Raw genomic sequence first — 25,834 nt, forward strand, 5'->3', positions numbered from 1 at the left:
CACATCATCTCTCTCCTTGCCGCTGCTCTACAGGGGGAAAAGGGGGAATTGTTTACAATACTGCAACCTCCCCAACCCTCTCCCTATCAGAGTTTAAGTTTGGGTGCTATATCGTGCCTTTTCCCTTGCCTATGAGTCACCATTATTCAAGCTGCTTTGAAATATAGGCATTGCTTTCATTCTGCATTGATTTGTGCCAATTCCATGTACGTAGTCGGGCAATCTCCTCCATGCACCGAGCGTATTACAAGCTTCTGCTTCCAGAGCCTACGCTGGTTGAACTGCTACAGCTGGAAAAACATCCTGTCATCCCACTATGAAAGCACCATTTTCCATGAATTTCTCCCATAGAAAATACCTTGGAAATTTTGGGGCTAAGGCTCTTGGCTGTTAGTTCAGTGCATGAGAACCAAAGTGAAGTCGTCAATGGGGAAAAATGTGAACTATTTGTTCTAATGATGTAATTGCACTTTGATTGCTTTCTTGATTATGGGCCAAAAATGCTAATATTCTACTGTTGTACCTAAACTCTCTCTCTAACTGACTGATGGCTCTGCTTTCTGTTTTCAGAATATGCTAAGCCAAGACGAGATGCTGAATAACTACAAATTTTTAGCACCTGCCTATGAAGACTGGAGATGACAATGTGGCCAAGAACATTGGTTTTTTTATACCTCAATGTGCCCTGCCAAGACTGACGCAGCAATACCGAAGATTTTTAACTATCTTGATGGAAGTGCTGAGCATATATTTTTTGCTCCCACTGACGTACATTTGTGTTTTTTTAAATCTACATTACAGAGGATACTTTTTATACTCAGTTATTTTCTGTAGGTAAACTTCTTCTGGACTGACAATTTCCCTAATCTAAGGAACCTTCCGAATTCATCTTGCCAGGACTCTGGAGGGTGCTATTATCCATGTAGGCTGGAGAAGGGACAGAAAACGGTTCAAGTTCCCAAATGTCACTTGATCCTGAGTGCAGTTACACGTTGGAGCCCTTCTGGATCTGCCTTTTTTTTTTTTTTTTTTTAGTCCCTTTGTAAATTGTATTTTAAAAATAAAATAGGGACTGTTTGTAAACCCTTGCATGAGTCTTCATTAACGGATCCAGATTAACACACCAGATTGAATCATCGGTACATTCACTGCTTTACTCTGTGTCCCTGTTTTAATAAAGATTTTTTCCCATCGGCACAGACTGGGAAAAAGTCCTTTCTGAACAAGGCTCGACGAGAGTCCTTGCCTTGAAGTGTAAAACACCAGCTGGAGACTCTCACTGCTATCATGCAGCACAGGAACCGGGTTTTGTTTTTTTAAATGGCAAAACTGATTGCAAAATTAATAGAAGCTTAGGAACCTTTTTGCAGCAGATTTCATCAGAGACCATGGCTTCCAGGTTTCAGAAAAATGAAATCAGATCGGAGAGAGAATCTTAATCTGTGCTCACCCGAATTCATCAAAACCACAAAAGCTTTATCCTTTTGTTACTTAATTCATCGGCACTTGGATGGGGCTCATGGCTGAAGCTATCGGGGGCGCTGCCTGCCAGCCCAGCTTCTCCCAGCTCTGCAGCCACGGCCCTTTCCTAGATCTGGGACTCTGGTCTGGGCCAGACCCCTGACCAATGCTTCCCTTTACGTGCAGCAAGTGCCGAGGAGGTCAGTGACATCCCCTACCCCTGAAGCTCCAGCTGCTGTCTGCCTCCTGGGAAGAAAATGTTGCTTGCTTGCCGGTCAGCGCCTCTCCAGGGGTGGAGCTACCACCTCCATAAAAAAAAAAAAAAAAAAAAAGTGCTATGATTTCCATTCATCAAGTGTGTTGGCTTTACCACAACATCTACTGCAGTAAAACTCGTCAGAAATGGCAATGTGGACGCCGGCCACAGCTGCCTCTCACATATGCAAATTAAAAACAACTCAAGCAGGTCCGTTTTTCTTCCTTTCTGCTAAGCAGAAGACTGATGTCTGCCAACTGGACCGGAAACCAAAGTGATTGCGTAAAGAATGTCCCAAGCACAATGAATGACGCGGGCAACGAGAAAAGAGTGTTTTTAGAAAGAAAGGGACAATATTTTTGTTTTTTATGGGCAGGGGTGTGGTAGTTTGGCATTTCTCCACTGAACTGTGGTCAACATGCTCCAGTGCCTGCCACAACAGCTAAGAGAGCTGTTACCAAGCTCCATTTCCTCATGAGAAAAACTTTTGTAAACCATGGCTTGTGTTCAGGATTGTCCCCCTTTCTTCAGTCTTTTTTCCATGAAATACTCTGATTTGTCTATTAAAGGAATTAGTATGCACTTGTTTAGACTTCCTTTCGAGCCTGACTTTAGTCTGGAGCTCAGCTTGGTGTTGTAATGAAATGCAGGTCTTTTCGTAGACCCCCCTATACAGCCTGCCCCTACCATGCTCTCAGGGGCCGGGACTGTGGGATAGCCCCAGTTGCTTCTCCTGCTTTGGGAGAAGGAGGGCTGCTAGTGGACACGCTGGGGCCCGGGCCAGAAACTTAAGATGCAGGGCTGGCCAGTGCCAGGCACCCTGAAGCTCTGCCGCAGTAACACCACTCAGCTTCAGCAAGAGGAACCCCCCCTTGTGATGATGGAGTTCTGGGTGTTTACCTTGCTTCCTCGCCCCCCTCCCACAAAGAGGCCCCCGGGGAAGAGAGATGGTGGCCGGAGGACCTGTGCTCCTGGCCAGGCTTTTTCCTTCTACTACCTGTCCATGCTCCAGCCTTGATTTTAGGCCTGCGCGGGACGACAGTCCCAGGGCCCCTCCCGCTGTGGGTTGATGCAGTCGTGCTGCTTGCACCAGTCCTAAAGAGCTTCCCTTTCAACACGCAGACAGGGACGCGAGGTAACCTTTCTATCTATTTTGCATTTGTTGCCTTGAAGCAGGTGCAAATCACCCCCCCCCCCCAAAACTGTCCCTGCCTGTGTTTCTGTGAACAGAATGTGCACTTTTCCCTGCGCGGGTGGGGGAGGAACATATTCTCATAAAAGCTTGAAACAAGAGCACAAGAAATATAGATGTAAAAATGAAAGGGTTGTAATCAATTTCTTGGCCCAACGGATTTGAAACGTGGCCGGGTGGACCTGCTCTGTGAGTTGTAAACGTTACACATCGCATCAGGCTGGTCCTGGGTTTCTGGCAGGAAGGTGCTCTGACGGGAGGCCTGCAGATGGAGAAAGCACTGGAACAACTGAAAGTGTTCTGCACTGCAGCAACGCTCGCTCTTTTCTCTATAATTAGAGCAGGTTCTATGTAAGAATTTGTCCACGCGCAGTAACGGGATGTTGCCACCAGTCAGCTTGGGCCTAAGGGGTGCCAGATGTTCAGCTGAGCACACAGCAAGGAGAAAACAACCTTAGCACGCAGGCACAGAAGAGCAAATCCTGGGTGGCTGAAAAGTTCAGGACGGAGCAAGGTGTGGTTTTTAGGTAACATCATTCCCACCAGCTTGCAGTAATTACTCTGCATTACACGGTGCAGACAATGCATGTGGGGTGAACAGCCTGCATTACAGTGAAGATTGCACTCAAAGCAACGGGAAATACAGGCACCTGTTAGTGCAGGGGCTGCACGAATGAAAAGAAAGCAGTAGCCCCTCTGGGGATAGGGGAACGCCGACAGTACCTGAACCTAATCCACTTTGAAGTGGCAAAAAGCAGAATATAAAAAGAAAAAAAATGCAAGAACTCTACAAGCAAGTTGCATTCTCCCTTTTCTTGTCTGAGAACTGGACGGCTGGATGTATTTGGTGAGGAGTTAATAAAATGCCAGATTGTGCCTGGTGGAGTAGTCCTGGACCTGCATTTCCATCGCTAAAGGGGCTTTCCAAGTGCCAAACATGTTTAAGGCTTTACTGGAACACTGCATGGGTTTGGCGTCCACAGAAAGCTAGAGTGCTGAAGTCATCAGTAAAGCTACGTGTCACCACATTCGCAAACTAATATTTGCCAGAGATGCAAAACAAACACCTTTTAATCTACTAGTATTCACTGCCAGCGGTCGAGGGCTGCCAACAGGTCAGGGTTTCAGGATATCCCTAATGAATATGCAATAGATAGATCTGCATACACTGCCCCCATTGTATGCAAACCTATCTTATGCATATTCATTAGGGAAATCCTGAAACTGCTGTTTGTGCCTCTTGACAGCTGGTAGTGAATTCCACACTGCTTTAGTCGGTAGGCCAGGAATATTATTTTCATAAAAATGGATTTTTCTTCTATGCATACTCTCCTGTTTACCAAAATTAAAAAGTAAAGAGTTCTAGCGGCTGTATTGATCTTGGAGAAAACCAAAGTCTTTGTAGATTGTGATACATTAAAAAAAAAAAAAAAAAAAGACCAGAACGAATGCCTATGAGAACATCAGAAGCGCTGACAACTTTAAAAGGTATCGCCATCCACGCAGACTGCAGAAATGGAAACATTCTCGCAAATTTCTGACTGTGGATTGTTTTACAGAAACTAATGACTGGTGTGTTCTTGAATACTGTGGCACCTGGCTTGATGCTATGAAAATCCAATAAACAGATTAAAAAAAAAATACTGTGGCAGCATAAATGGAAAATTTTTATTGACTAATTTGTAACAAAGATTTCCAAACTTTACATTAAAATGTGTCTAAGGTGGGGGAAATCAAACACAAGGTTTTGTTTACTCAGTACAAAACTTGAAAGCAGTAATAGTTTGATTTTAAGAACCAATTATTTGGCTGTGACGTGCAGTCATTTCTGGTGAGCACAGAACAACCGGTACCTTAGTAAAAAGGTAGATTGAGCATGGCAACGTGTGCATTAATAGGCAAACCTCATGCTCTCAGGATAGCCCAACTTGGCGAGGTTGTTTTGACAGGCAAACTGGATCATGGGAGGAGGCCCACACATCAGGATCATGACATCGTCCCCGGGAGGCGGCAGATGTTCTTTAATCATGGCCGCAGTGACAAATCCGGAACTATATTTCCAATCTGCAAGAGAAAGAGGCGGCATTCAATGCCATTCACGTGGGCCAACACTTCAGGTCCACTCAAGACTTAAAACTGGGTGAATATCTCCAGTTTAAGGCTTCAGCTGTTTGGGCAAATCTAAAAGCAGCAGTGCCTCCTGTTTGTTGCCAAATAATACTAATAATAATAATGTGCAGAGGAGTGAACAGGGTATGATACCATTCCTCTCAAGTCTATTTTATTGAACTAGGAGAGAAAATGGCAAAAGGCTGGCCATGACCTCTCGCTGTCTTGCAGCTCCTCCTCAATTGTCTCTCAGAGGTCAAGTCACCCAGGGGGGGGTGGTTCAGCCTCTGGCAAGTGATGGAAGAGCGGCTAAGAGGAAGCAGAAGCTTTCTCTGAATACAGATAATTACCTGGGGCTCCTGCTTTAAATTCCACATGCCATTAACAAATAAAAATAAAAAATAGATCAGTAGAACTCTTTCCTTTGTTTCTCAGCAACATACGCGCTGCAAATCCAATTCTTGCCCTGAGCATCCGGTGAGCCTGTTTTAGGAGCTTTCCTCATGTAGTAAAGCCTTTTTACAGCGAGTCACCCACACTTTAACATTTTCTTACATTGGCTTTAAAGTGTAACTTCTGCCCCCAGGGAATCTTGCGCGGCTCTCAAGTTCTCTCTAGCAGATAGCTGCGCGGCATTGAGAGTCCCAAAGAGTGGACGGAGACTTAAAACCCTGAATTGCAAAACAATATGACAGCAATTTCTAATTCTCTGATCGTTTGCACACACTGGGCCTGATTTTTGGAAAACGTTACTCCCCTCTGTCCCACATCACGGGAAATAAATTCCAATGTTCCTAGGAAAGGCTTCATAAGACATATCGAAGTTTTCTAATCAGATGTAAAAAATGTGCGATTGTGGGACATTTCAAAGCATAAGTGGGCTGATGGGGGCTACCACGCCATCGGCGTGGGATTTCCAAAAACAGGACAGCAATCACCCTTGGGTGGGGGGAGAGGGAGCACTGGAAGCAACTCAGTAATTTTTGGACATCCATGAAACATTAAAAATTGGTAAAACTCCAAGGTCAATTTGGACTCTGACATGGCCTCGTTTCGTCTGTATTTTTTTTAGAAATGGGTTTTCGTGCCCTTAGTCCTCTCTGTCCCCTGGATACAGACAAAGAAACGCAGTTACACAATGCACACATGGAGCTTTTACAGCTTCTCCGTGCGTTTCATGCAAGCACAAAAAAAATGGATCAGTGCTTGCTGTGTGCACGGGGGAGGCACGACGTTCAAAGCCATCGGTCCATCTGAAGACGGAAAGCTTGAAAAGCATGCGTGAGGCTCACAGCACCTCTCCTTTCAGCTGGATTAAAAAGAGGTGTGCAGGTCGGGGGAATGAAATAACGAAAGCTTATAAATCATTCACTGAAATAAATTCCTCCCCCTTTTTTTTTTTTTTTAAGAAGAGTTCCAAGGACAGAGCCTACCTTGAGGGGGCCGGTCCAGGGTGTACCACAGTTTAAACTGCTCCGGGTGACTTTCAGCTACCTTCTCAAGCTCTCTTCTCAGCAGTATGTCTTCCTCAGTCTAGAAATAGAAGTGGAAACATCAGGCTCGTTAGCGCCTTTCTTTCTAGGACACGGTAATGTGGGTGCTCACTCGTTAACAGAAAGGGAATGGTGACGAGGTGAGAGAATTTCAGAATGCGCACCTATCAAAAAAAAAATAAGAGGCAGCGTGTTCTCCACTGCAGGCCCAAGAACATGGAACTCGCCCCCCGAGACCCTACGATGGACTTTAGAGACAAAGAAATCCACACGGGACCTAAAAACATGGTTATTTCAAAATGCCTATAACCCAGCTTAAAACTTCTCTGATCTCAATACCAACATGGGTGAATTCATTAAGAACCTAACGGGTGAACTCAATAGCACGGAACGTTTCAATCCTCACTCTCACATCACCTCCCAAATCAATAAACCTGAAACCCTTTCCTTTTCCACCACCCTCATATCCCACTGGTACATTGAGTTGAAAATGCTAGCTCACCCCCGATAACACTAGCCAACGCATGTGCCCCGAGAGCTTTAATCGTCGTATATGTCTATCTTTAAACTGTATGTTATATGAACACATTAAGTGATTGTATTTGTCAATCCATCTTATGTTCGTCATGATGTAAACCGTTGTGATCTTCATTTGGAACGACGGTATATAAAATGGCTACATAAATAAATAAATAAATAAATAAATAGATGATGGGGGGAAAAAACAAGTCAGCCGAATTCAACGGTTAGGGTAAGGGAGCTCTTTCCATTGGCTCATGAGAGTCCTTAAGCTAGAGCCAGAAGGAAAAACAAGCTGCAGTCCAGATCCCAGGTTCTGTATCCACTGTAATTCCCGCTCGAGTTTCCTCTTGCCCTCAGGACTCATGCGACACTGGTTGCCTACACCTTTATTTAGTTATTTTATATACTGTCGTTCCAAATACAGATCACAACGGTTTACAACATGACGTACATAAGAATGACTACCTGTAATCGCATAACATGCATAATATACGTAGGCACGAGCATTGACGATGCAACGAAGTGAGATATAGGTCTACTCTAAAAGTACTGGGATAAGAGGGTAGTGGTTTATAAGATAACTTTTCAATGTTTATTTTGACGTTTTACTGGTGCTTGCTCTGAGTGCAGGCAGTTTTAAGCTGTCCTTATTGGTGTTTGCTCTGATTTTAGGCAAGTTTTAAGGTAGGTTATGGGCATTTTTAAATAACCAAGTTTTCAGTTCACTTTTGAATTTCTTTCTTTCTGGGGTCAGTCGTACTGTCTCACCTCACCTCAGATTCTGCAATCCTCCCCCCCCCCCCCCCCCCCCCAGCCACCTTTTCTCCTACTGTTCTCCCCTGACCCTCATCTGATGGCCTCCTACTCTCTCCGCCTCTGCTCTGGCCCAGCTGCTGGCCTTCTGAGAACAGAGTTACTGCCATCATGGTTCACAGTAAATGGAGTCATAGGGGCCTGGGTAGCAGACGCAAAGACCACCACGAAAGCACGCCGGTTGCTGCAGAAAGCCACCACCATTTTAATTTCAGGGTGTGGCATAAAAAGCTCTGTGACCTCCACTGGCTTCCCTGAGCGGTGCAGGATCGAGTATAAAACCCTTGTGTTAGTACAAAAGCTTCTGGCACTGGATGCTTTGCCATGGCCCGACGCTCTACTCTGAATTTACCATCCCGGTGGAAAAAAAAAAGCCAGTAACTGCGATTTTCTGTTAGAAGTCACGACGAGCACGCCGTTCTGATCTTTGTTTCGTTGCATCAGTGCTCGTTATGTCTGCTCTAAGGAAATCACTTGTGTATCATTCTTGGATTATGAATCTGCAGCTCGTACATCAGCTGGTGGCCTTGGCTTTAGGCGATTTAAGAAATCTTAAGGAAAGTAAAGCTCCCTTGCCTTAGCCTAACACAGCAAAACGAGCAAACAAGAGGAAAACATTCACCTGATTCGCATAAAGGAGCGAGCAGGATGTGGCATCTGCTGCAGCATCGGGGTTATTCCTGAGCAAACAAATCCAGCAGAAAAGAAATTCAATCAGTCCCTCTCATCCACCCCAACCAACTGTTACCACCAGGCTGCACTGAAAGGAGAAAGCTCCAGTAAGGGATAGTTCAGTTGCTTTGCTCCAAAGTGAAGATCACATCTGGCTCTGGAAAATAATGTTAGTGGTTTGTGAAAAGCAGCAGGGCGAAGGGAATGGGATGATATTTAAAAAACTTTGACAAGAGTCAAGCTCGGTGGCCGTGCATTGCAAATAAAATGGCGCAACATTATTATATATTGATTTGACTTATGTAAACTAATTATTATTTTAGATATTTTTTTTATTTTTTTTATTAAGCATTTTTTGTAACTTTATGCTTTTTATAATTTTTACGTTTTTAAATTTTTAATCTTTTGTTTACGTTTGTTTCATTTAGTTATGTAAACCGTTTTGATTAAACTTTGTTTGTAAAGACGGTATACAAATACTTTTTAATTAATTAATTAATTAATTAATGGAAGAAGACGTGGATTCAATTATCCAGGCCTGGCTTCTGTTGTTCCAGGGTGAAGGTTGTTTTAGCCATGGATGGCACAAAGTTAGGGGGCCATGCTTACCGCACTGTAGTGGAAGCTGAGGTCTGTGACCCCTGACTGAGGACAGTGCCTGCAATAGCTGGGCTACATTGGGAGGGGGGAGAGAACTAGCTGGGGAAATAGAGATAGTTGCAAATGAAAGTTCAGGATGATTGAGTGGGAGCTGTTTAGCCCTGCGTGCACAGAGCAGGAGCGCCCTCCCTCAGTGACATCAGCCACACTGCAGCGCCTACAGGAGTAAAGCAATACAAAGCTCATCTAATCTGCAAAGCGGCCATGCCCTGAAATTACGTACAGCGGAGTCAACTTCTCACTCTGTCTTGAATGACAATTGTCTTGCAAAAGTGTCGCTACAAAAGTTTGGGGTTTTTTTTTTAACTTATAATTAACATTGCAGGAACTCAAACTGGGCTGCCAGCACGCTACTCATTACACCAAGGTAACAGCATCAGCAACGCTGCCCCCTTCTCCTCCAGGTGCTAATGGGAAAGGAAGCGGAACAGGCAGTGGAACAAGCAGTAACGCCGCTGGGCAGAATCAGTACATCTTTGGGAAGAGGCCAAGCAACGCATTCTGTCCATCGGACACCTGCAAAGTCCTAGTTGGTCCCATGCCCTGTTTCCTTGCTGTATTTCCAACTAGGTGAATATTTGTAGAGATTGGGCCATGACATAGGCCGATGGCTTTGCAAGTCCTCGAAACAAGCTGTGCTCTTGCCTTGGCATCCTGGAAAGAGTTTAAGAAAGATAATGACAGTTTGCCTGTGTAAGAAGCCGGAGGGATACTGGGACAGGGCAAAGGATGGGGTACAGCAGTGAGCCGGAGCCATCAGTAACCCCTGAACTCAACCTGTCATCTCCAGCTGTCCTGCCTCTTTCTGCTGTAGCTTTTGCTCAACTTCCTTTGCTATGGCTTGGTGCGCATTTAAACCAGACACCTAGTAGGGTCAGGACACTGTAAAAATGTTCTTTTTGGAGACTGTGCTGGAGTTCTGCACGCGGGCCTGTCGGCTGTCACAGCTCAACACATTGTACCTGTTCCTCCAGCTATCATCCCAAGATGCTTTGCAAACCTCCTCTTTGGTTCAGACTTTTTGTCTGGCCTGATGGAAAGTATTCCTGGAAGAGACAAAAAAAATAAAAAAATCCATCCTTTAACCTTCTCAGTCCTGTTAATCATTGCCAGATGTGCTCGTCAGTGCTAAGGAGGAGGAAGTAGCCAGGTCTTATGAAGGTGAAAGGAAGCGGCGGGCTATAGCATTAGGGATGCATTCACGCTAGAGCCGAGCCCTTCCCTCCTGCGACAGCTCAGAGGGAAATTCTGCTGCAAAGCTTAGGAAATGGGGCCACGGACGTTTTCTATACTACTCAGTACGAACAAAAATTAACATTTTACAGAACATCTTCAGTTTTTAAACGTTGTTGTTCCAGAATAAAATATTTTCCAAACTCATGGCACGCGTGGCTAATCTGCTGTTTGTTTGTTTTTTAATTCTGTTTTTTTTTTTTTTTTTTTCCCTTTTTTTCTATTTTCTTTACCATCACTGCAGCCCGTTTCTCTCCTCTCCCTAAGGGTGGCGCTTTTTCTCCTGCCCCTCCTCTAATCTCATTTCCTCTGTTTCCTTACACATCAACTCTTCTCCTGGCGTATTCCCCTCTTCCCTTACTTCCGATTTCTCCTTTCCATCCCTTTTTCTTATCGTAGGTCTCCTCACTTTCACCTACCACATCCCCTGCACCCCCCCCCCATCCCATCACCTCTCACCTCCGCTGTGCCAGACCATTAGAAGGAGGATCCCTACGATGATGACGAATAGCTGCAGCTGGCGCACTAAACCTTTTCCAAACTGGAATGAAAGTTCATCTGAAAATACTTGACAGATATGAACCCACACAAAATGTAGCTGGATAGAGAAGAGATTGTGGTAGGATGTTGTGGGGGCAGGGATTAACTTTAGCCAGTTCGAGGTAGATATTCTGAACAAAAAAAAAAAAACTTTGGGGCATTCAGCAGTAGAGCCAGGCTGCTGAGTATCCCCATGTGTGGCGTCACTTGAGCAGTTAAGTTCTATCCAGCTAAGTTAGACCTGGCTCTATGGCAGGTCTAACTTATCCAATTAACCTAACTGGATAAATACGAAAATTGGCACTTATCCAGCTAAGAAGTGCTGTCCTGATCAGCCCACTGCCCGTCCACAACTTAGTTGGATCAGTGGGACAGAAGCGGTTACATGTTACGCTGAATATAGCCACCTAAAAACACAGTTACTGAGAGAAGTTATCCAGATAACGTTAGGAAAGCCCTCCGGTATGACCAGACTCACCCACAGAGCCCGATATTCAAACCCTAACTAGCCAAATAAGTCAGACTTATCTGGATAAATGACAACTGCTAAACATAGCCATCGATTCAGTGGCCGCCACTTAGCCAGGAAAGTCTGACTCATTTGGCTAGTTAGGGGTTTGGATATCGGGCTCTTAGTGTCAATAGTCAGTGCTATCTGGGTAAGTCTGGTCATACGAGAGGGCTTTCCTAACGTTATCTGGATAACTTATCTCAGTAACTTTGATTTCAGCTGGGCTTCTTCAGCGTAACATGTAACCGCTTATGTCCCACTTAATAGCAGAGTAAAGATAGCCAGGTCACTTTATCCAGCTTACTCAGAGTGGAACTCTATAGTGCTACTGTATAGCACTTTACAATGCACAAACAATGAAGAGACCTTGAAGGCCTGAGTTTTATATAGCATGACCTTTGCTCTGGTCTATGTCTCACCACTCTCACAGGCCCCCTATCGTAGATGGGAAGGAAAGACGTTGGGTGAAACAAAAGTCTAAAATATGCAATTGATATATTTTTAAGATCCACTTTTAAAGTTTTCTAGGCCTGTCCCTAGTGTTAAACTGAACCCACAGTGAAAATTTCACACTGGAGCTTAGTCAAAATAATCTTACAAAACGTATATGACCATCATATTCTGTGGGACTTACGGTTAACTCTGGTATCAATAATTATTACCAGGGGTTATTAATGTCCGAACACATTACATGTATTTTTCTTAGAAAGTTTAAAAAAAACCCTTTCTATCTGAAGGGGATATCTGCTGGTCTAGTGCTATAAGCAGACGTTCAATCCAGAGTTTATCTGACACTGATTCAGTGAGTCCCAAAAAACAAACTGGAAGCCGATCCAATATAGCTATGCAGCGACCACGACGGATGAGATCGGTGTAAAGGCAAAACGTTTTATTCACACGGTATGGGGGCCACATACTGTGTGAATAAAACTGGTTCAGTGAGTGTCAGGGGTATTGAACTGCACATGTCCATGACGGGTTGTTAATGACTACAATTAATCTCTCAGGGATGAACCTTGCCACTCAGTGATAACATGGATCTTAACTCAATGTAGCCGCTTCAGATCCGGTTTTCAGCAATGCAAAGTGAACACAACAAAATTAACGAGTTCTGAAATTCTTGATTTCCTATGACTGGACGGCATGTGCGGCATTATCTTACCCTTCCCTTGATACACCAGGAGTCCGTTTGGCCCTCTGAAGTCAATCGTGTCCCCAATTTTCATGCTGTCCAAGTGCTGTGACATTTTACCTCCATCGGGGTAGTTGGGGTGCACGTTTTTGTAATAGACCTGAAGAATTATAGGACAGGTGTTCAGGAAGCAGAAACAGAGGGGCTACTCAGTGTGACCAACAAGAGTTTAAATGGCAGCTTTTCAGAAAGCTATTTCTCGCTCATTTAAGTAGTGAGATACTCCCTGGACGATGGCAGTTACGGAAAAACCGTCTTGGGATGGCAGCACATGGGGTAAATTCTCAAGCTGTAAGTGTCAGTACGAGTTTGAAACCTGTGAGCAGCAGCTTTCAGCCTGGCTCCTGTCCACCCGTGCATCTTTTAGAAACCTTCACAATTCAGTCACATTGCACAGATTAAAATGCCACTTTCATTCACTCCCTGCATGCTTGGCGTGGAGACTGGTGCTGTGACCGGCCCAAACATGCAGGGCGTGAATGAAAGCTGCATTATTATTACTCGGTTAAGGCACCCGAACTGTGACTGTTAATGAAAGACGCGCAGATGGACAGTAACCGGCGCTGCTCACGTGTTTCAGACATGGGCTAATCCAATCATTTCTTTCTGCACGGGCTTGGTGAAAACAGAATCACTTCGACAAGTTCCAGGAAACAAAGTTTACGCTTCTTTTTTAATTTTTTTTTTGTTTTTACTGGAAAACTTTTCTTTCGGTCTAGACCGTTGCAGTTCCCTCGCCACCTTCCTGCTTGCCCATTCCAGGTGATTACTAGCCCACCCCCCCCCCCTTCAGCTGCTCTCTCTGGCACGATAAATTTACAATCACAGAACGCAACACCAGACTCCTGTGCAGAGTCGCAGTTTTTTTCCTTCTGAATTTCACAACGTTCTTGAAGGCCAGCCTTCAGTTGGAGAAAGGGGACTATAAAATGTATAAACCGCAGTCGCATTACCGTGCAGCATGTTTAAAGAGCATTAAAATGGAAACCCAAAAACAGGATGACCACAGGCCCTCAGTTTGCAAAGCGTCACCTCTGTGCTGTTCTCTGGTGCAGCGTTTCCCAGCGGGCCTTACACCTACATTAACTAAAATCCACCGAGCATGCAGTGCAGACACGGAGAGGCCTCCTATGGTCAAACAAAGAGCTAGCGAAGCACTGAAACCACCACCAGTCTCTCTTCCAAATTTTAAAAGAAAGGGCAAGAGGGGGCGAAGACTCGCAGGAACCCATCGCGATGGACCAACTCGCTTTCTAGACAAGTGCAGGAGAAGGGAGATCGGTTGGTGACCCTGACTGCCGTATGCGGCCATCGGAGCTCAATACGCCCTTTCCCTGTCTGATTCAGCCTGGGGATAAGAGAGAGGACTCAAAGATGGGACAGGTGAGGAGGTGCTCGGTGCACTGTGTGTGCTGCACAAAGCCAATCCCAGCCATGGATGCCTTGCATGCTGCCCATTAATTACCACACTCTGGGGCTCGTGCATGATCACGGGCGCTCTCAGGAGGCAGCTCCTATCAGCTGAAGAGCCTGCCTGTTGCTATGAGGTTCTGGATCATCAGGCAGTGATGGCTTTTCCATGGCGCACCCGAGCGGGCTGGTTGGGAAGCAGCACGCTGGGGACGAGCTCCTAGCATTTGCCGTGTCAGAATTCAGTGCTGGTTTGTTTCCCCCTTCTATCCACACTAAGACCTTGCTCCAGGAACAAATCTGGTTTACTCTTCTGCTGCATTCACACAGTGCACCCGAGCTGGTTGCAGAGCTCCATGCACATTCATTTAATCTAGAACTAGTTAAATCAACCGTACGTAATGCAGAATCAAATCTACATGTACCTCCCGGATAGGATTAATGTGAGCCGCTCTGCTTCTCTTCCGACAGTGAGCAGGAGCAGTCCTGGAGCTAACAGCCCTTCTCTACCACGTGGACACAGCATTACCGGTAAGGGCTACTGTACAGAATGTTATTGGCTGAGACATCAAAAACATTACCTTCACAACCAAATCGACGGAGCCTTTCACTTCGTCGCTGGAGACTGGCGTGTATGCACGAATCACCAGATTCCCGCTGACTTTGGCGGAAAGGTAAACGTGCTGACCTAAGGAGGAAAAAGAAAAAAAAAGTTTTAACCTTTCAAGTGACTACAGTGAAACTTGTCTAGCAAGGGCACTCACGTCAAAGAGGCCTTCTTAGGATCGATGCCTGTAAGGTCCTTAAACCTCCTGAGCACCAGCTAAGGATGCCATTCAGTTGCCTCCCATTGCAATGCATTCAATCCTTTCGTTTCTGGTGACAGGGAGACAATGACAAAACCTGGGAAGCCGGTTCAGAGATTGCAATTCCTCTCAGCCTGCATTTCATTTTCCTTCTGCCTTACTAATAGTTCCTCTAGGCCCTGTATGCTTCTGCTACTACTGGGATCTCTTCTGGCAGGCTCTGGCCCTGTCACCTTCGGGACTCTGTTCCGTGCTGGGATGCCCCACCTGGTAATTTAAGCAACTCTGAGATGGTTATAAAGCCATAAACACTCTTACAAGCCTGAAGAACATGTTGATAACAGAGGGCAGCTGGAGGTTTATTTATCTAGATTTATAGTCTGGTCCTGCCGCCCCCAATATTCATGCTTGAAGCAGATAATCTTAAATCACAGCTTTACAATACTTAAAATACAAATCAACCATAAGAACATAAGAAATTGCCATGCTGGGTCAAACCAAGGGTCCATCAAGCCCAGCATCCTCTTTCCAACAGAGGCCAAACCAGGCCACAAGAACCTGGCAATTACCCAAACACTAAGAAGATCCCACGCTACTGATGCAATTAATAGCAGTGGCTATTCCCCAAGTAAACTTGATAATAGCAGTTAATTGACTTCTCCAAGAACTTATCCAAACCTTTTTTGAACCCAGCTACACTAACTGCACTAACCACCTCCTCTAGCAACAAATTCCAGAGCTTAATTGTGCGTTGCGTGAAAAAGAATTTTCTCCGATTAGTCTTAAATGTGCTACTTGCTAACTTTATGGAATGCTCCCTGGTCCTATTATCTGAAAGTGTAAATAACCAATTCACATCTATTTGTTCAAGACCTCTCATGATCTTAAAGACCTCTATCATATCCCCCCTCAGCCGTCTCTTCTCCAAGCTGAACAGCCCTAACCTCTTTAGTCTTTCCTCATAGGGGAGCTGTTCCATTCCCCTTATCATTTTGGTAGCCCTTCTCTCTACCTTCTCCATCGCAATTATATCTTTTTTGAGATGCGGCGACCAGAATTGTACACAGTATTCAAGGTGCGGTCTCACCATGGAGCGATACAGAGGCATGACGACATTTTCCATTTTAACCATTCCCTTCCTAATAATTCCTAACATTGTTTGCTTTTTTGACTGCTGCAGCACACTGAGCCGACAATTTTAAAGTATTATCCACTATGATGCCTAGATCTTTTTCCTGGGTGGTAGCTCCTAATATGGAACCTAACATTGTGTAACTACAGCAAGGGTTATTTTTCCCTATATGCAACACCTTGCACTTGTCCACATTAAATTTCATCTGCCATTTGGATGCCCAATCTTCCAGTCTTGCAAGATCCTCCTGTAATGCATCACAATCCTCTTGTGATTTAACTACTCTGAATAATTTTGTATCATCCGCAAGTTTGATAACCTCACTCGTCGTATTCCTTTCCAGATCATTTATATATATACTGAAAAGCACCGGTCCAAGTACAGATCCCTAAGGCACTCCACTGTTTACCCTTTTCCACTGAGAAAATTGACCATTTAATCCTACTCTCTGTTTCCTGTCTTTTAACCAGTTTGTAATCCACGAAAGGACATCGCCTCCTATCCCATGACTTTTTAGTTTTCTTAGAAGCCTCTCATGAGGGACTTTGTCAAACGCCTTCTGAAAATCCAAATACACTACATCTACCGGTTCACCTTTATCCACATGTTTATTAACCCCTTCAAAAAAAATGAAGATTTGTTAGGCAAGACTTCCCTTGGGTAAATCCATGTTGACTGTGTCCCATTAAATCATGTCTTTCTATATGCTCTACAATTTTGATCTTGAGAATAGTTTCTACTATTTTTCCCAGCACTGAAGTCAGGCTCACTGGTCTATAGTTTCCCAGATTGCCCCTGGAGACCATAATTAAAATAAATAAAATCTTACATAGCAGAAAACGAAAAATTATAATAATGTAAAAATGCAAAGCAATTCTAATTAGGATAAAAGGTCACATACATATATGATACTAAAATAATAAATAAAAACAAGAAACAGAATAAGACTGTATACAAATAATCCACTATAATAATTCTCAAAATAAGAACTACATAAATCAATGCATACAACCCTGATTATTCAAATGCAGTTTTAAACCGCAAGGTTTTCATCATCCAAGGGTTTTAATTACCCATCGTCCAACAGTTATTCTTTTTATGCACATAGATGAGGGGTTGGTGGCGGTTTCCTTTCATTGTTCTACATTTTCAAGATGTCCTCAACCAGAGAAATAGAACAACCTTCACACTTGCCTTCTACAGTGTTTTCCCACTATAAAGGACAAATTACCGAGTTTAAGCAACTCTGGGTCAAAAGCGTAAATTTAGGAGACAATGGTCAACAACCCTGTGAGTCCCAGGGAAAATATCTGACTTGAGAAACACCTGAGCTCAAGGAACCGCTTTAGGATCTTAAATCCAGCTGAGTATTCTCTGTGCGCAAAGCTCAGACATTCATACCACAGGCATGTTTGAGAAGCTTCGATATTTTAGCAAAGCTGAGGGAGAAAAATAATTTAACTGCACATAAGCACATGAATTACCTATAGGCAGGCCCAAGACGTGTTCTGAAGTTGGAAGTGCGAACCTGAACCTCTTGGTGTCATGACTGATTTCCTGATTGAATCAAACATATGATGATGAAATAACAATTCAGAAAATGTGTTCCATTGACATTTTGCAATCAAGAATTACTGCAACTAGAAGTAAATTCTGCGATTATGGTTTAGGTGATAAGGCAAAAGCATGTGACAGGTGTGAATCTGATATCTGCATTAATACAATTGTAGTATTTTAATATCCAGCTGAATATGATCTGAGCAGCAAAATTTCATATTCAATCTTCTCATTTCATATCCTTTATTACTACTATATGCACACACTATTTAATTGCAACTTTAATAAATCCTCCCCCTTAGTTATCTAGCAACTGCCTGCTGCTCTCTCAGTGCTTTTCCTCACACACAAATTCTTTGTATTTATCTAGCCTTAACCTTGGTTTTGTCCTTGATCCTGTCCCGCTTTACTGACTGCAGATCTCCCACGCTGCTGAAAGTCTCGTCGGTGGGGTGATGCCTCATCCTCTTGCTATGGATTTTCTAGCTCTCTGTCCCAGATAAGGAGAGAGATCTTGCAGGCAGTCGCACACTGTGGCTGTCAGCTGGGCTGCATCCTTAGCAGTATGGACAGAAGAACTGGGCAGACTGGATGGGCCAGCTGGTCTTTTTTTTTTTTTCTGCCATCATCTCTCCTAGGCAGATTCCAGAGTCCAGCATGTGCACGGTTCTGCTTCGTAAATTTGTCTTGCAGCCACCCAAGCAGCATTGCCTTCACGGGTTCAGTTTAATTTCAGAACGCTGTTTACAGGTCCTCGGATATATTTCAGGCCTCTGTCGCCTCGCTTTTCTTTCCCAGTCACTGTTTCTGCAGCCGGCTATGGATGCCTCTATTTTCTAACCCCTGCGTCTACCATCTCTGCTCCTTCCCTGACCATCTCGATTTGTTACTCTGAATGTATCCTCCACAGAGAGTCTCCAGTTCTTGTAGAACTCATTACACTAAGAACAGTCTGGGGAAGGAGGCATAAGAGAGAAATAAATGGGTGGGTATTCAATCTATAACTGACACTACTGGAGTAACCATATTTGGAACAGCAGAGCAGATGTCATGATTCAACCCTCCATAAAATTAATAATACAGTAAGATACATTTCCCAGTTCTATGGTCATGTACTTGGAGAAATTAATAGAGTGGTACCAAGTTACAGACTCAGTAAAGCCTTTACAATGAGTTTGGACATTTTTGAAAAAGAATAAAAATGAAGGTGCTGTTACCTGTTTTTCTATCAAAGGTAATGCGTATTTGACATTTGGATCCAGTAATGTAACAGCAGCTTTCTTTTTCCAAGATCCCAAAACTTTAAAAGTCAGTAATAAAATAGATACTGCAATCACAGCCAAGGCAACTAACACAGGATAATCCTAAAAAGTAAAGAAAAGAAGAGAGTACATTGCATTTGTTTTTATTTAAATTATGTTAACAGAAGAAATATGTCTGTCTGGGTTACACCAAATCCACCATCAGAGAAAGTGAACTACCAAGGACAACATTTTTAGAAGCATCTAAGGAAGCTTTCAAAAAACCACCAGATGTTTAGCACTGCCTGACAGGAGTCAGGCAACCCTACAGACAGAAACAGGAGGACTGAAGAAGGAACCTCTTAGCATTCAATATTTATTAAGGGGCTAATTTTTCAAAAGGTTGCAGCGTGTGGAACTGGAAGTTGGGCGTTGCAAGGAGCACGTACCCGCAAAAAGACAGTTTTGGAAAAGCCAAAGGCTGCACACGTTCTAGCAGTCACGCAGAAATGCTACAGGGCAGCCAGTGGGGTGGCTCAGGGGTTTGGGACCTACGCACGAGCGGTGGACACACATATATTACCCAGCTTAGATGCATATTTCTCCACCTGCTAATGGAGTCCTAGAAATGAAACCACACTTGTCTTTTTTTCTGCAGTTTGTGGGTGGTGGTGATGGTGAGGTGGTGTAACAAGATGCCCGAGTGAGAGATATACAGAGACCACACACACACACTCTAATATAATATACAAGGTATACAGTAGTAAAATACAGCTTTATTTACAGCACGCATTCTTCATTTCCCGTGACCATAATACATACCAAATCAGCATCCTGCCCCTCATCAGGTGAGGGAACCCCAGTGCGACCGAAAAATAGGAGCAAGCAGCAAATCTGCATCCTGCCACTCATCAGGTCAGGGAACCCCAGCGTCACCGAAAAACAGGAGCAAGCAGCAAATCAGCATCCTGCCCCTCATCAGGTCAGGGAACCCCGGTGCGACCGAAAAACAGGAGCACACAGCAAATCAGCATCCTGCCACTCATCAGGTCAGGGAACCCCAGTGCGACCGAAAAACAGGAGCACACAGCAAATCAGCATCCTGCCCCTCATCAGGTCAGGGAACCCCGGTGCGACCGAAAAACAGGAGCAAGCAGCAAATCAGCATCCTGCCACTCATCAGGTCGGGGAACCCCAGTGCGACCGAAAAACAGGAGCACACAGCAAATCAGCATCCTGCCCCTCATCAGGTGAGGGAACCCCAGTGCGACCGAAAAATAGGAGCAAGCAGCAAATCTGCATCCTGCCACTCATCAGGTCAGGGAACCCCAGCGTCACCGAAAAACAGGAGCAAGCAGCAAATCAGCATCCTGCCACTCATCAGGTCAGGGAACCCCAGCGTCACCGAAAAACAGGAGCAAGCAGCAAATCAGCATCCTGCCCCTCATCAGGTCGGGGAACCCCGGTGCGACCGAAAAACAGGAGCACACAGCAAATCAGCATCCTGCCACTCATCAGGTCAGGGAACCCCAGTGTGACCGAAAAACAGGAGCAAGCAGCAAATCAGCATCCTGCCCCTCATCAGGTCAGGGAACCCCAGTGCGACCGAAAAACAGGAGCACACAGCAAATCAGCATCCTGCCACTCATCAGGTCAGGGAACCCCAGTGCGACCGAAAAACAGGAGCACACAGCAAATCAGCATCCTGCCACTCATCAGGTCAGGGAACCCCGGTGCCACCGAAAAACAGGAGCAAGCAGCAAATCAGCATCCTGCCACTCATCAGGTCAGGGAACCCCAGTGCGACCGAAAAACAGGAGCAAGCAGCAAATCAGCATCCTGCCACTCATCAGGTCGGGGAACCCCGGTGCCACCGAAAAACAGGAGCAAGCAGCAAATCAGCATCCTGCCACTCATCAGGTCGGGGAACCCCGGTGCCACCGAAAAACAGGAGCAAGCAGCAAATCAGTGTCCTGCCCCTCATCAGGTCAGGGAACCCCAGCGTCACCGAAAAACAGGAGCAAGCAGCAAATCAGCATCCTGCCCCTCATCAGGTCAGGGAACCCCGGTGCGACCGAAAAACAGGAGCACACAGCAAATCAGCATCCTGCCACTCATCAGGTCAGGGAACCCCAGTGCGACCGAAAAACAGGAGCACACAGCAAATCAGCATCCTGCCCCTCATCAGGTCAGGGAACCCCAGTGCGACCGAAAAACAGGAGCACACAGCAAATCAGCGTCCTGCCGCTCATCAGGTCGGGGAACCCCAGTGCCACCGAAAAACAGGAGCAAGCAGCAAATCAGCATCCTGCCACTCATCAGGTCGGGGAACCCCGGTGCCACCGAAAAACAGGAGCAAGCAGCAAATCAGTGTCCTGCCCCTCATCAGGTCAGGGAACCCCAGCGTCACCGAAAAACAGGAGCACACAGCAAATCAGCATCCTGCCCCTCATCAGGTCGGGGAACCCCAGTGCCACCGAAAAACAGGAGCACACAGCAAATCAGCATCCTGCCCCTCATCAGGTCAGGGAACCCCAGTGCGACCGAAAAACAGGAGCACACAGCAAATCAGCGTCCTGCCACTCATCAGGTCAGGGAACCCCAGTGCGACCGAAAAACAGGAGCAAGCAGCAAATCAGCGTCCTGCCCCTCATCAGGTCAGGGAACCCCAGTGCGACTGAAAAACAGGAGCACACAGCAAATCAGCATCCTGCCCCTCATCAGGTCAGGGAACCCCAGTGTGACCGAAAAACAGGAGCACACAGCAAATCAGCGTCCTGCCACTCATCAGGTCAGGGAACCCCGGTGCGACCGAAAAACAGGAGCACACAGCAAATCAGCGTCCTGCCACTCATCAGGTCAGGGAACCCCAGTGCGACCGAAAAACAGGAGCAAGCAGCAAATCAGCATCCTGCCACTCATCAGGTCGGGGAACCCCAGTGCGACCGAAAAACAGGAGCACACAGCAAATCAGCGTCCTGCCACTCATCAGGTCAGGGAACCCCAGTGCGACCGAAAAACAGGAGCACACAGCAAATCAGCATCCTGCCACTCATCAGGTCGGGGAACCCCAGTGCGACCGAAAAACAGGAGCAAGCAGCAAATCAGCATCCTGCCACTCATCAGGTCGGGGAACCCCAGTGCGACCGAAAAACAGGAGCACACCGCAAATCAGCATCCTGCCCCTCATCAGGTCAGGGAACCCCAGTGCCACCGAAAAACAGGAGCACACAGCAAATCAGCATCCTGCCCCTCATCAGGTCAGGGAACCCCAGTGCGACCGAAAAACAGGAGCAAGCAGCAAATCGGCATCCTGCCCCTCATCAGGTCAGGGAACCCCAGTGCCACCGAAAAACAGGAGCAAGCAGCAAATCAGCATCCTGCCCCTCATCAGGTCAGGGAACCCCAGTGCGACCGAAAAACAGGAGCACACAGCAAATCAGCATCCTGCCCCTCATCAGGTCGGGGAACCCCAGTGCGACCGAAAAACAGGAGCAAGCAGCAAATCAGCATCCTGCCCCTCATCAGGTCAGGGAACCCCAGTGCGACCGAAAAACAGGAGCACACAGCAAATCAGCATCCTGCCACTCATCAGGTCAGGGAACCCCAGTGCGACCGAAAAACAGGAGCAAGCAGCAAATCAGCATCCTGCCCCTCATCAGGTCAGGGAACCCCAGTGCGACCGAAAAACAGGAGCACACAGCAAATCAGCATCCTGCCCCTCATTAGGTCAGGGAACCCCAGTGCGACCGAAAAACAGGAGCACACAGCAAATCAGCATCCTGCCCCTCATCAGGTCAGGGAACCCCGGTGCGACCGAAAAACAGGAGCAAGCAGCAAATCAGCGTCCTGCCACTCATCAGGTCAGGGAACCCCAGTGCGACTGAAAAACAGGAGCACACAGCAAATCTGCATCCTGCCCCTCATCAGGTCAGGGAACCCCGGTGCCACCGAAAAACAGGAGCACACAGCAAATCAGCATCCTGCCCCTCATCAGGTCAGGGAACCCCAGTGCGACCGAAAAACAGGAGCACACAGCAAATCAGCATCCTGCCACTCATCAGGTCAGGGAACCCCAGTGCGACTGAAAAACAGGAGCACACAGCAAATCAGCGTCCTGCCACTCATCAGGTCAGGGAACCCCAGTGCGACCGAAAAACAGGAGCACACAGCAAATCAGCATCCTGCCACTCATCAGGTCAGGGAACCCCAGTGCGACCGAAAAACAGGAGCACACAGCAAATCAGCATCCTGCCCCTCATCAGGTCAGGGAACCCCAGTGCGACTGAAAAACAGGAGCACACAGCAAATCAGCATCCTGCCCCTCATCAGGTCAGGGAACCCCAGTGCGACCGAAAAACAGGAGCACACAGCAAATCAGCATCCTGCCCCTCATCAGGTCAGGGAACCCCAGTGCGACCGAAAAACAGGAGCAAGCAGCAAATCAGCATCCTGCCCCTCATCAGGTCAGGGAACCCCAGTGTGACCGAAAAACAGGAGCACACAGCAAATCAGCATCCTGCCCCTCATCAGGTCAGGGAACCCCGGTGCGACCGAAAAACAGGAGCACACAGCAAATCAGCATCCTGCCCCTCATCAGGTCAGGGAACCCCAGTGCGACTGAAAAACAGGAGCACACAGCAAATCAGCATCCTGCCCCTCATCAGGTCAGGGAACCCCAGTGCGACTGAAAAACAGGAGCACACAGCAAATCAGCATCCTGCCACTCATCAGGTCGGGGAACCCCGGTGCCACCGAAAAACAGGAGCAAGCAGCAAATCAGCATCCTGCCCCTCATCAGGTCGGGGAACCCCGGTGCCACCGAAAAACAGGAGCACACAGCAAATCAGCATCCTGCCCCTCATCAGGTCGGGGAACCCCGGTGCCACCGAAAAACAGGAGCACACAGCAAATCAGCATCCTGCCACTCATCAGGTCGGGGAACCCCGGTGCCACCGAAAAACAGGAGCACACAGCGTCAACGGGAAAGATTCTGCGCCACTCAGGTGAGGCTCCAGGCTGCCACTGGAGAAACCCGACCTTTAAATAGGGCTAAGTAGTGTGTGTGTGCAGATGAGCCTCTCTGTACAGGGGGTAGGGGGCTGCTGGCCAGGCATCCCCCCTCCCGTTGCGTCAGCTCCCAGGCACAGACAAGCTCCCCTCCCCCACAACCACTTGCATAAGCCCTGCTGATACTGTTCTTCACCCCGTTTGGCCTGGGAGCATTTTTTTTTTATCCCATCCTATTACAGGGGGGGGGGGGGGGAGTTGTTCAATGGTGATTACAAGTACAAGGGTCATTTTTATCCAACTGCATTGCTGCTTCCTTTTAACTAATGTTGAAGGGTCCAAGCAGACAGAAATTGGGTCTGGATTACAAAAGCAAGGGAGCTCGTTTTTTCGAACAGCACAAACTAGGATTACAGGAACAGAAAGGGGGAAAGTCCTCTTAAAAAAAAGGGCTCTGCAGGTCAGCTGAGGATCCGGGCTGCGCCCATGGCCTGAGCTCAGTGTAAGCAGCAGCTCCCCCTCCCCCGCCTGGAGCTCGCAGCCTCCCCCGTCCCCGTCCCCGCGATCTCACCGGAGCCTGCTCCATCCCCTGCCGGCAGCTCTTCAGCCTCTGCGGGAGGAAGAGGAGCGGCCGGAAGGGGGCGGGTCGGGGGCTGCGAGCTGCTCCGCCCAGCGGTCGGGGAGGGCTCTTTCCTTTCTGACCCTCCGGCCCCGGCCATCCTTTCCAGCTCATTGCAATGGACTGGGATGAAGGGGAGGGTAATTAAGGGTTAATGGGAGCAGGGCTGGAGGTTCCCTGTACAAGGGACGAGCGAGCGGACCTGAGTGGAACCCGCTTTGAAGGGGACGGAAGGCAGAGAAGGAAGCAAAAAGGTGGTTGGGGTTTTTGTTGCTCGTCCAATCTCTAAAGCTCTTGGAGTCTGAGGAAGGGGCTGGAACAAGCTTTTAGGAGCCCCTCGTTAAATTCTTTGATGAAAGCAAAACACTGCTTTTCCAACCTTTCCTCCCACTTAATATCCTCCCCCAGAAAGCAGCAAAAAGTAAGAAAGGTTAGGGACACAGTCTCAATGTAGCAGCATCCCTTGTCCTAAGCCGGGCCCAGCCACCTCTCCTGGGCGCCCGATGCCATGGCCGCACTATAGGTGCGTACAAGTCATGCCCAGCGCGTCCTTTAGCCTGGCGCCTCATTTGCCTATTCCATCGCGCACCCAAGCGAGGTGAATGCGCGGGTGGTAAAAGAACCGGCGCCTGGTTCGGACGCATGGTTTTTACGCGCACGTTATTGCATCGGCCTGTTTCTGGACTCAGACTTACACCCGACCCAGCAAGGGGTTTTGCACGCAGAAAATGCATGTTTAAGGGCACGACTGCTCGCCCCCCTGGCACGGAAAGCCCACCTACAAATGAGGGCAGCGAGACTGCACCTGGCCAGCACAACCTCTTTAGGGTTGGAAGCCTAACTCCCGGCGCAGGGCTGGAGTTAAGTTTCCAGCACTATGAAAAAAAGAGCCAACACTGTTAAAATGTAAAAAAATAAAATAAAAAATAATGTCTGGAAGACCCGGGTCAATGGCGGCAGCCGCCTCCACCACCTAACTGGATAAGGACTGATTTATCCGTCTATCTGGCAGAGGGAAGCTGCTGCTGGATAAGCAGTAGTTATCCGGCTATCGGGCACAGGGCACCGCTACATTGCCGGATAAAGTACTTTATCCAGTTAAGTGGCAGTGATCTGCACCAGACAGCCAGTACGGACTTATCTGGCAGCTATTTCCCCACTGCCAGAAGATCGATGAATCCAGCGCACATCTTCTTACCACCCAGATTATTGCATTGGCCTGAGAGAGGGACCCTCGAGCAGAGGATGACTGCCAGCGATTCGCAGGGTTTCAGCAGGGCCCGGGAAGGAGGCCTGCATTCGTGTTTTCCCAGCTCTGAGGCACCACCAGGGTCAATCCAGCCCAGTGCATTTCAGTTCTGTTGCAGGCTTCAAACTCAAAGCTGAAAATGCATCCTGAATTAAT

At 46.9% G+C, this 25,834-nt stretch overlaps 2 protein-coding genes across 23 annotated transcripts in view; one reads left to right on the top strand and one right to left on the bottom strand.

Moving 5' to 3' along the window:
• The window catches only part of PPFIBP2 (PPFIA binding protein 2), a 161,960-nt gene extending 157,581 nt beyond the window's left edge, over positions 1-4,379 (top strand). For all 22 annotated transcript variants that reach the window (XM_029582270.1, XM_029582276.1, XM_029582279.1 and 19 more), the window contains one exon: positions 571-4,379. In XM_029582270.1, the coding sequence (XP_029438130.1) occupies positions 571-642 (72 nt within the window). In that variant the 3' untranslated portion in view covers positions 643-4,379. The remainder of the gene's footprint in view (positions 1-570) is intronic.
• Positions 4,380-4,555: 176 nt separating this feature from the next.
• On the bottom strand, positions 4,556-24,500 carry LOC115079147 (NADH-cytochrome b5 reductase 2). The gene is given in 10 exon segments (XM_029582292.1): positions 4,556-4,973; positions 6,452-6,551; positions 8,469-8,506; positions 8,509-8,526; positions 10,141-10,224; positions 12,625-12,754; positions 14,646-14,752; positions 17,487-17,559; positions 18,777-18,923; positions 24,382-24,500. Coding segments are annotated over 10 exon segments (885 nt in total). The 5' UTR covers positions 24,397-24,500; the 3' UTR covers positions 4,556-4,800.
• Between the last annotated feature and the right edge of the window lie 1,334 nt (positions 24,501-25,834).

Source organism: Rhinatrema bivittatum, chromosome 17 (genome assembly GCF_901001135.1).
Source record: "Rhinatrema bivittatum chromosome 17, aRhiBiv1.1, whole genome shotgun sequence".
NCBI lineage: Eukaryota > Metazoa > Chordata > Amphibia > Gymnophiona > Rhinatrematidae > Rhinatrema > Rhinatrema bivittatum.